Raw genomic sequence first — 12,248 nt, forward strand, 5'->3', positions numbered from 1 at the left:
GCTATGTTAATTTTATTGTAGTTGAAAAATAAAGGTCATTTTAGAATAATATAACCCAATCAAATTTTATGTAAAATTATATATGTGGATAACTGCATTTCTCTACTAGATCCCTCAATGGCATAATCTTGAAGGCGAAGCTATCTACATTTTAAATTGTCTATTTAAAAGCTTTTGTTATCTAATTTTTTATTTTCTTACCGGTCACTTGTTTGTTATCTAGTTTTTTATTTTCCTTTTTTTTAAGACACAAATTTTCGTATAATTATATATGTAAAGTTGATTGCTAATAGTTGTTAGATAATTTGATATATTTATTTAAATTATCATCTAATAATTATTAAATATCAACTTTACTTGAATATAAATATATTTAAGTTTCAATTTTTTTAAATCTTTTTTTCTTAAGTACAATTGGTCATGTCCAGAGAAGTTACCAAATCTGAAGAAAAACAAGGCTGAAGGGACAAGATACAATAAAATGACAAACCAGTGTTTAAAGCATTTTTATAACCTTTTTTTAGCAAGAGATTTTACAAGAACAATGACTGAATGACTCAAATACATGTATCTTTAATTTGTTGAGTATGACTAAAGTCTTTAGTACATGTCTCTATCCTTGATGTAAGGCTATGGGTTTAAAAAGTTATACTTTTTTGTATGGACACCAAAAAATAATTTAAAGTTAAGGATAAGGCATTTTTTTTTAATTAAGAGTAAAGTCTAACCCATTTCATCCTTAACTAGGAGGTTGATCAATAAAGTGTATTATTTTTTAGCAGAATATGACGCAGTGTTTTTTTTTCTTGGTCTTGAATATGAAGCAGTTTGAGTTGGTTGTTCTCACTTTGGGCTTAACCCAATGATCTTTGGGCTTCACTTTTACTGGTCCAGCCCCTCTCTCTTTCCTAAAACTTTGATTCGCCAAATAAGAGTGCCTGACAAAAATATAACGGTCAATTTTATAATCGCTATAAATTGATCTCTAAATTTTGTTTAATTTGTTTTTTATATTAAATTTTAAATTTAAAAATAATTTATTTTTATATTTTTAAATTAAATATTAATTATTAATTTTTTTATAATTTAAGCATCACATTTTAAGTATTATAGTAATAATCAAATATAAAAGAGAAAAATAGGGAAACAAAATCTTGAATGGGAATAACATTATTTTTTGGATCATTTCATCCAAATGTAATATTTGTATTCACTTTCCATGTTTTACAATTTAAACAATATTGAGTCTCATAAATTTTCTCAATATCTCCTATTATTATTATTATTATTATTATTATTATTATTATTATTATTATTATTATTATTATTATTATTATTATAACTAAAATGTATCACATATTATTTTTTATTATAATTAAAATTAATTTTTTTAAATTAAAAAACTATCTCCTTCTTTCTCTTATTTTTTTTATTTTTCTCATTTTTTATCTATTTTATCTCTCTTATATATCATTATCAATAACTAATTATAAATTTGACAATTAAAATATATAATATGGCATTTTCTAATTACGATTAAAATTAAAATTGAAATTAAAACATTAGAATTAAAATATAGTTATATTATATTACTAATTTAACAACCAAAATATGTCACATGACTCTCTCATTAAAATTGAGATGAAATATTTCCCTTCAAAATTAATAAAATTTCATTCCTTCATCTTCTTATGTCTAATTTACCTCTCTGGTTTTCTATTTTTCGTTATCATTCCCACTCTATATATAAATATTATATTACTGATTTGACAAATCAAAATATATTACGAGTAATTCTTTCATTACAATTAAAATAAAATATTTTTTCCAAAATTAACAGACACTCTCTTTCTTCTTTTTTATCCTTCACTCTTTTATTTCTAATTCTCTATCTCTCTCTTGACATTTTTGTTCTATAAAAAAAATTAATTAATAAATAAATTCATAAAATTATAAAAAATGCATCAGATTTATAATTAAATATAATAAAAATAATCCCGTAAGATTATTTACATATATTATTTTTATGCATATTTTTTTAATTTTTTTATTTATCTTTTTACTGTTTATCTTTTTAAATTTTTACTTTTCTTTTTTTGAATATTTATTATATATAATTTTAAGAAAAATACTAATGTTGTAATTAATAATTAGAATCAAGATTCAATAATTAAAAAAATAACTTTTAATTAATTTTATAGCTATTAATATAAACTTTTTGATACTAATATGTAACTATATTTTTATATATAAAAAATATTATTTTTAAATAGAAAACATAAAAATTAATTATTTTCATTTGTGCAAAATCCAATTAAATATAAAAGTATACGCACTAAATTCTTTTAAGTTTTTGATAATGAATATTAAAATTAATTATTAGTAAAAATTTAAATTCTTTTACATGAAAATAATAACTAAAAAACTTATTATTTGATTTTTTTCTATCTATAAAGATCTTGATCTTCCTAATTGACAAAAACTTTTGTTTCCAATAATATTTTTGTAAAGGAAGTTTAATTTTATAAATTTTTTTCTATCACAATTTATAATATTAGGACAAAAACTGACATAATTTAAAAAAATTTATATTCTCATAATATTGTTACGACAAAAACACTATATATCTAATACTCAAATCCGATACCATTAAAAAGAGGGAAACATATACGTTGGCTACCACACTCAACCAATTTAGGGCTGTAATATCTTCTTCAAATTCCAATAGTGTGGGTGCAAATCATTGATGCAAATACGAAGTGAGCTCCAGCAGAGAACCAAACACCATGCAAAGAAAGACACAAGCATGATATAGAATAATATATAGTAATATTATTCATGCTTTGTGATTTCACCATAGAGTATAGACAAAGGTAGATAGAAAAAATCCTCAACCCCATTATAACATATAGAATAATCGACTTTAACTATGTCAACATGGAAAAAAAGAAAAAAAAAAAGATGTGGCTTACAGATATAACTTGACTTTGGATTGTAAACAAAGAAGAATTCCTCAACACACATGGCATCCTATGATGTCATGCATAACACAATAAATAGAAATTGAAGCAAGCAACTATATATATACTTTGATTCGAGATTTCACCACTTATGGTATTTCCCTAATTAAAAATATTATTCCTCTTTTGTATCCTATTATGTATCCATCTAAGGCATAGATTCTATGTACCAATAAGAATCTTTAAGGTATAATACTTCAACCGTTTATGCACTGATCATGTTTGGCCATATCATATGCCAGTAAATTAAAGCATAGTAGTCAATCATCCAATTGATGTTCATATAAATGCTCTAAGCACCAATAGTGTTTTATCTTTTATCCCAATTGAACAATTGTTTTAATGGTGTCTGACCAATATTGGTTTAATATAAAGGCCTAAGGTTCAAAATTCAAATTTAATCAGAACTCAAAGAAGCGTATTAGGAAAGCCCTCCAATTGATGATTGGAATAATGAACATATTTATGTATGTGTTTGACAGTAAGATTGAATTTATATTGGAAAAAGACATGGCTATGAATGAATGACTAAGCCTATAACCTCTGGTGGGCTCTTACTAATCAGCACTAACTACATCTTTGTGGTAAAATTAAAAAAAAAATGTAAAGTAATTGAAGCATAGGAATATATTAATGGTCACCAACTAAGTGGAACTACGAACTTACTTAAAAAATATCAATATCATTAAGAACTGTAATTATCACTAGAGAATTATTATGTATTATCATCTTCTGCACTAATTAATGCTTATTGCTGTTGATTATATCCTATATTGCTATGCATTTTTTATTTTGAAGAAATTAAATACTTCGTTCTTAAAATACTAATATATTTAAATACAAATTATGTCTAATTCTCTAAATATATATTATATGTATTGTTAAAGTAAATAATAATTCAAAAATGGACTAATTTGAGGCAGTAATGGAGGCAAAGGTGGTGAAAGGAGTGTGTGTTGGGAACTGCACTAAGCTGCGGAGACATGGACTTGTCTCTAACTGCCATGACCAAAAGTTGGAGTGTCACTTGGTCACGTGCCATTTCTGTGATCGAGAGTAAAAGAGAAAAGAAAGTATAGGCATGAAACATGAAACATGTAAGTTGTAACACTAATCTTTTGGCTTTGGCACTGTATCCTAAAATTTATAATAATAAGGTACTGTACATTTGTATTGTTTATTCTTGTGACTAATTTCGATTGGACTAAGATCAAACACACGTGGATACTATGATATGTTGACACTACATTGGGCTAATATTTTTTTGAATTAAAAAATAAGAATATTTGTCTTGATCACACACTATTAGAGTCACTAATCTACTTTGAACATGTGCTTAGGCCTTAATGGGGCTACTTAGTAGGTAAAGCATTTGCCTCTAGCCTAGGAGTTCTTTCAGGTGCAAACTATATGGAAATTGTAAAATTTGCATTGATTTGAGGAGCCTATGTGAGTATTCTTCCTCCACCATCTCCAACTTTATAAGACTAATCCTCTTTGAACATGTGCTTAAGCTTCTAAAGTCTAATTAAAATATAATTTTAACTTTGGCTGTTTCAACAAAAATGCCAGATGCAGGATCCAATTTATGCATAAAAATATTCTAACATAAAGTGCTTTTTGTATGATAACTCTAGTTTTTTATACACCTTGCCTTGTCAGCCCCATTAGATAAGTGCTTCCCTTTCATGTACTTTCTATATTATAATATTTATTGGCTTTTATATAGTTTCATTTTTCTGTTTAATCTAACTAAATATTCTTTTGCCATTGCGTAGCTGGTGCCTTCAAGATTACATTCAAGCATAATCCTGACACGTTATACAGTAAAAGAACAAGAAAAAAAAATCTTACAAACAGAGAACCTTAAGTAATTGATCACAAAACAGGTATAAGAACCAGCTTAATTTATAAGAAGATTTATTCCACCTAATCCGTATATTGATAGGAACATAAAGATTGAAATAATACTTGCTTTTGTTTTAGAGACTCTAGTTTGTAGGAGATCATCCGTACAGGGACAATAATGTAAATTTGGTATTATTATTATTATACTAGATAATTTGAAACTCTGCTAATTTGCGGCAGAAAATAGTATAAATTTTGAGAAAGATTAATGAGTGTCTATTTTATAAATGTTCTTAAGATTATCAATTTGTATTTATATAAGATAACATTTCAGAACACATGCTTAAAGTCCAATTGGTCCCTGACGTTTAGTAACTTTAAAAAATGTGTGAAGGCAGTTTTATTTATTTATTTTTAAATGGATTTGTTTTATATTTGAAAAGAATCACAATTGAATATGATGAATACCCATAACCCACCAGATAGATTTAAAAGCTTTTGAATTTATTCTCAAATCACATCACTATTTTATCTTATTTTTTTATTAGCACATTCCTCTATTGATCCTGTACAAGGAAGTGTTTATGATTGAAAAGATAAACCTGTCATATGATTATTTGTGAGAGCATTATTGTCTAGGAGAACCGTTGTGATTGCAATCATGTGAATCCATGTTGGTATGCGTACAATATACCAATGGCTATGTAATTATAAGGAGGGATTTTATATACAAATGTGACTTCCAAAAAATTCTGTTCACATTTTGCATAGGGGGTCTAATATAAGTTACTTTTTTTTGTGAAGAGCCATGAATGTTTATAGCTTAGCATGATGGATTTTGTGAGACCCATCTATTTCAGATCTAATAAATGGGATGAGAACTCTGGCGTGGCTGAAATTATAGATCAAAGGAAGAAGAAAAAAAGGGTGCAAAAACATTGGACCCTATATGGCTATGATGATGCTATAATTTCGTGCGTGGAATAATGGACCATCCCATTAGCAAAAATGTCAGTTTAATGATGGAGATTGAAGGCCATGTATGGTAATCTCTTTTAGTGAACCTTGTTGTGTTTCAATTTGGCCTCACAAATCCTTCTAAATAATCTTAGTATTATGTAATGGCTAAGATTGATGTCCTTTTCCAAGAACAAAGAATCACGCATGTAAAATGTATGTTCAATTGTAAGATTGGTTTATTCGGAAAAACAGTGGCCAAAATTTGATGAAAATGATTAGAGCCAATGACAAGTAACTATATATACTATACTCAATCAAGACCATGCTTAATTACTTTGAGAAATTTTATTATGATTATCTCTTTTACAGTTAAATGTGAAAGACAAAGGGAATAATTAACTGGGCAGGAAAATTGCAAGGAATAAATAAAGTTAAAGAAAAAAGATGTGACAATAATTGATGATATAAAAATGTTATTGTTAAGAGAGGAAGGACATGTGGTGTATTATTTATTATTAGGGGAGTGGGGTTGTTAAAAAAATAATAGGAGATCTAAAATTAAAGAAATGAATGATGTTATATGTTAGTAGCATAGCATAGCAAAGTGGCATAGTGTAATATAATGGTGGACGTGATGGATGGAACCAAATATATATGAAATGAAACTACTGAAAGCTGACCCCATGCACTATATGGTCTATGGAGTTATCTGAACGCACTTTTGAAGTGGGAAAGAGAGAGACTTTGAGAATCTTTGGTGGGAAAAATAAGAATAATAGCTTCACTACTGTTAGCTTGTTTTTGCTTCTATCTCATACTGTGTCCTCAATTCAATCAACTCACTTGAGGTTTCAATTCTCAGGAAACCCCAAAATTTTGGAAAGGATGTGCACTCCCTCACCCTATTTGATCGAATCCTCCTTTAATGTATTTATTTTTTTAAGAATTCAAGATTAAGACATTTTAATGTCTCTTTTGTAAGATGAAAATTTACGTGTAATTTTTATGCAAAGTTGATAATTAAAAACTATTATTTTAAAAGCAGAACCTCATGTTAAGGAGAGGGACAATGATCTTCCTAAATTTGAAAAATTTTTAGATAAATTATACATAAATTTTAGGTGAAAACTCAAGTGAAGTCAACTTCAGGTGAAGTTGATATCAAAGAGTCGTTAGATGAAAATTTAGTCAAATCAGTCAAATTATTTAACGGTTCTCGATTATCAACTTCATATGAAGTTAACTTCACCTGAGTTTCCATCTAAATTTTAATTTAGTTTTCTCAAAATTTTTTATTTGTCTCATTTTTATTATGAAACAAAATTTTTGATTCCTTCTTAAAGTTTAGTCTAATTCTACTTTTTATTAGATGATAATTTAGTTAAACATATTAAATTATTTAATAATTTTTAATTATTAATTTTATACGAAAACAATTGCATGTGCCTGTATATCTTTCCTTGTCTAAATCTATGTATTAAAATTTAGAGATATGTGTTGTTTTCTTTGGATTATAATTTGTGGCAGCACCTTCCTTTCCTCTGAACTCTCCACTTCCCTGTTACCTTTGCTTTACCATAATTAAACATCAATACAATACCCACCATCTCTATGTCTTTTCTCTTTCTCTCATTCTTTTACTCTTCCTTTATTATTATTCCTTCTTCTTTATTTTCAATAATTTCAGTTAAAATATTGTTCTATCATATTAGGAATTAAAAAATTGAAGAAAGAAGAAAAAGCTCTCAGCTCTCTCTCACCTTATTATTATACATACCTTCTCTATTTTAGTGTAACCAGGAACATAAAAAACAGCAGAGGCTTGTGTTTTGTCTTTCTCATAATAATCAAGCATACCAAGAAAAAGCAACACTGGGGATTCATGTCTCCAATTCCATAGCAGTGTTTTATAGGGTGATCTCAGAAGCAAGCAAGCAAGCCACTCTCATCGCTTGATCTTGAAACTTGTATGTGATCCTGTCACCTCTATAGTATATTTAACTGCTTCTTGTCTTCTTTTTTTTCTGGTTCTTTCTTTCTTGGTGTTTCTGAACAAGTTTTCTTGGAATCACTGCATAGAACAAAATGGTTGATATAATTCTTCTATCTTACAACACTGCCTTTCATACCAACCATTGTAGATTTTGATTCTGGTCTTTAAAGTATCACACGTTACAAGTAAGACTTCTTGTTAAGAAAATGAAACAATTATATATGCATGCAATTATCTGACTTGGCGTATGCAGATATTGCCACTCCTTCATGTTTCTGTTAACTGTTTTTTTTTTTCTTTGTTTTGTTTGATGACATGCTGGTCACTCACTCATTCACTCACTCTAACTCTTATAGATTCTGAATCATAACCTGCACTTGCAGACTTGTAGTTAGGTCCGCGGCTCTCTTCTTTTCTTTTTTCTATATGATTAAGTTAGACTAAATTATGGTTTTCAATCTCCAAAACATTTGCCTTTTGCAAATATCTATAACTGTAATAGTCTGCATACAGAGTCCAAATATGATTTCAGATCATAGTAAGTAAATCTTGTTTGCTTATATTTTTAGTACTTATGGAAAACATTTTGTACTACTAAGAGCTTCTTCTTCATGCCTCTTGCTACTTTGTTCCTTATTTTTCTCTTTTCTTTTTTTTTTTTTTTCGTTCACAAACTTACAGAAGAGTGGGCCAGATCACAAGCACATGGTGAAGCGGATTCAGTATTCTTTACTTAAGAGAGTTTAATAATCTGTTCCTATCAGAATTGTCAATACATAACTAGTTTGACCTTAAATTTCAATCACACATTTGCAAGTTAGAAGGATTTGAGTGGTCCATGTTCAGGAATATTGTTTTATTAATAAAGTCTTAAGAAATAATAATAATAATGTTTGGTATTTGGGTCAAACACAGTAGGTAGAGAGATGTTGTTTAGGATAATTAAAGAAAATATTTGACCATTGTATTGGATTTCAGATCTCCCACAATCTAAATAATGGATTTAATATGTATTAGGTAAGCCAAATTGGGAGGAACTGAAGAGAAGCCATAAGAAAAACTTGTTGATAATATTAATTGTTTATTTTTAAAGAAATTTGTCGGTAACTATTTAGTTGCTGCACCTGTGGTACCAGTAGTACAAAAGCTTTTTGATCAGAAAGTCCCACATGCACTTGAATCACAAGACAAGGCATCATTATTATTCCAATGGAAGTGTGTTTCTATGGTAGGAATAGCATGCCTGTGTTTCTTTACCCATTGTGGATAAAACAATAATAGTCTTTCACTATTCTGAGGTCAAACTCATTCAAGAATTCATGAATTTTTCATTGCAGGAGAAAACAGCTCTTAAATAGGCCCTCCCTATTCTGATGGTAGATTGTTTCACACAGACTGAAAGTTCGCATTATCAGAGTTAATTAAACCATGAAACCAAGATTTGATCTGGAATTGGAGGCCTCAGCAGCAGAATATGAATCTGAAGTTAGCAGCCAGGTTGCTTCCAACATATCCTCTCTTCAAGAAACCTCTGCAGGCCCTTCAACTGACACCTTAACCAACTCTTACAAACTCGCGAATCCAATGGAGTTCGATGCTCTGTCGCTTGATTTAACTCTCAGCTTTGGCAACAATGAAACAGGGGAAAAAGCAGGGGATTCAATAGGACTCTCATTCTCTAGCACTAGTGAAAGCAGCAATGAACCAACTTTCCAAACTGGCACTGTACCAAGAGTCTTCTCTTGCAATTACTGCCAGCGCAAATTTTTCAGCTCGCAGGCTCTTGGAGGCCACCAGAACGCGCACAAGAGGGAGCGAACGCTGGCAAAGCGCGCCATGCGAATGGGGCTATTCTCTGAGAGGTATGCTAGTTTAGCATCTCTGCCTCTTCATGGTTCTTTCAGATCCTTGGGGATTAAGGCACACTCTTCAGTTCATCAGCAAGCATTTGCACCATCAATTAGGCCTCCTGAGATAAAAACAAATGCAAGATTCGACCAAGGTTATGTCGGCCTTCCAATATTCTTGGAGGATGATGAGTCAGAACTGCTCTGGCCTGGTAGTTTCCGGCAGGTTACTAGCGAAGGAGGCGATAGCAATCAGGCATTCGTGCTGGCCGGGAGTTCGAATTTGAGTTTTACTGAGGTGAATCCACCAGTTGAGATAGATAACTCTACACCTGAATTAACATTGAAGCTTTAAAAGTGGTTACTTGGCACATAATCTATATGTGGCTTTGAGTTTGTTCTGCTTTGTTGTTATAATTTTGTACAGTTTATCAAGAGAGACATGCATGGAAGGGCTAAGAGTTTCAGATTGGATAGTTATATTTGCTTGGTCTCATGTATAACTTTCTTCGTTCAGTATTCTCTTAAGAATTCTTGATTTGGTGTTTTGCTTAGTATGTTATCTAATTGTATAAGAGCTCTCAGACTGGGAACACCATTTTGGAGCTTCTTTGCTTGTGATATATAAATCATGTTTTTTTTTTCCCTTACTACTACTGCAATGTGTTCGAATCATTTGTTTCTATTTTGGATCATACTAACTCATGAACTATTTAGCTCTTTTTGGTAATGAAGTGGTCAATGAGACTAATACTGACTAATAAAATTCCAGTCTTTTAATATGGCATGTTATATAATATATAATATATAGAGAGATTCTAATAGATAATGCATAAGAATCTGAACAGTGAATAATAGTATAGAACCGAAGAGCTTTCAAGTTTCAACATCATTTACAGTTTTTCACAAAGTTGCCACGAGTGATGCAATAATGATACTTCAACCCATTATTCTCGGTGAGAAATTATGGACACCAACTTAGAGTTTGTTTGAAAAGTATTTGAATGTGAAAAAAGAATTCTATTTTTTTTAAGAAAAGAATTTATTTTTATTTAAAATTTAATTTTATAATTTGAAATAATTTTAATATACTAATAAAATATAATTTAATTTTTTAGTTTGGAATAACTCTTACCTGAGTTAATTTTTTTTTATAATTTTGTTCTTAATAAAATTATTTTATTAAACATCCACTTATTTAAATAAGGATATTTTTTATATTTGATATGTTAAATTAAATTAGTGTGAGAATTAATTTTAAAATCAGATTCTTTTTAGTCTAATTTGTAAATGAGGGAAAAGTGAGAATTGAAATTCTCAAAGAGTTTAAATTATTTTTTTTACGTGTTCTAAAACAAGAAAAAAATTTATAATTTTTGAGTAAATTCTAATTCATAAGTAAATTCTAATTCATCCACACTATACACTTACATACAAAAGATTATATTTGCTAGTAAATTCATGATAGCAAGTACTTTTTGGTCATGATTCTTGTTTTGAGGATTATCTGAAATTGATTGTTTTTGAGTTTGGACTTGAGGTCAAAATACTCTTGAGTGGTCTTTCGTTCGAGTTGTTTGTGAAGAGGTGAGGGCCCGAGGGGTGATACTGCAAGAGAGTCCGAACTCAAGTTAGCAATAGTTTAATACGAATTTTTAGTAGATTGAGTTTTGAATATATCTAAAAGCGTCATTGTATTTATAGTATAATAGATAACTATTTTTTAGAGTAGTTTTATTTTTTAAAGTGAATGACCGTTCAGTTTTTTTTACAAAAGTTGTTAAAATTTGTCTTTTAAAAAAATAAAAAATATTTTAAAAATCAGTTACTTATTTAAATAAATAAAACCAAAATTTAAGTGAATTGAATTAAATCTCTTAATTAGACTTTATTTATGTTAGCCTGATTAAAATTCTTAGGCTGGGATATGAAAAGTATTGTTCGGCCAATGGACTATTTTCATTGTTGGGTAGATTTGAAGACATGGCCAACCATTCATATTATTCTATTTGTAAACCTTACAAATTAATAGATTTGATTAAATAAAAAACAAATAATGTGCCAAATTATAATTAAAATTTTATCATGTAATTTTTTTCTACAGAAAAATTAAAGCAAAAACAATTCCTCGTCAAATAAAAAATATATTCGATTTGGTTCTTGTTATCATAAATTAATATTTTTCTATTACACAATAAAACAACTGTAAACCAATAAAAAATAACACAAAGTGTTGTATTTATATTATTCTAATTTAATTTAAATATTAATAAAAATGTAACTATCGTTAAACAAATCATATAATAAATTACTAAAAAAATAATAATATTCTATTTTTATGATAGAATGGATGATTGGATTATTAAAATGTGACTACTCACACGAAACTTTTTTACATGTTTAAATAAATTATTTGACATTATACGTGTTAACGTCATAGTTACATAATGTATAAAAATTAAATTTAGAAAATAATTTTATTTTAGAGTGTTGGTTAAGAACTTATAAGATTATAAGATGGTTGGTGGCGTTGGCATGAACAAGTGCATAAAAAACTAACCCAAACAGTTTGGCGCTCTT

General features: G+C 28.6%; 1 protein-coding gene across 2 annotated transcripts; it reads left to right on the plus strand.

Moving 5' to 3' along the window:
• Nucleotides 1-7,174: 7,174 nt before the first annotated feature.
• LOC112791663 (zinc finger protein 4) lies at nt 7,175-10,324 on the plus strand. 2 transcript variants are annotated; one of them, XM_025834577.3, is made up of 3 exons: nt 7,175-7,795; nt 8,503-9,049; nt 9,159-10,324. In XM_025834577.3, exon 3 carries the CDS (start codon nt 9,250-9,252, stop codon nt 10,021-10,023), a length of 774 nt encoding a protein of 257 aa, XP_025690362.1. In that variant the 5' UTR covers nt 7,175-7,795; nt 8,503-9,049; nt 9,159-9,249; the 3' UTR covers nt 10,024-10,324. The 2 variants fall into 2 exon arrangements, with proteins under 2 accessions (XP_025690362.1, XP_025690361.1); XM_025834576.2 differs by lacking the exon at nt 8,503-9,049.
• Nucleotides 10,325-12,248: the final 1,924 nt, after the last annotated feature.

The sequence above is a fragment of the Arachis hypogaea genome, chromosome 3 (genome assembly GCF_003086295.3).
Source record: "Arachis hypogaea cultivar Tifrunner chromosome 3, arahy.Tifrunner.gnm2.J5K5, whole genome shotgun sequence".
Taxonomy (NCBI): Eukaryota; Viridiplantae; Streptophyta; class Magnoliopsida; order Fabales; family Fabaceae; genus Arachis; species Arachis hypogaea.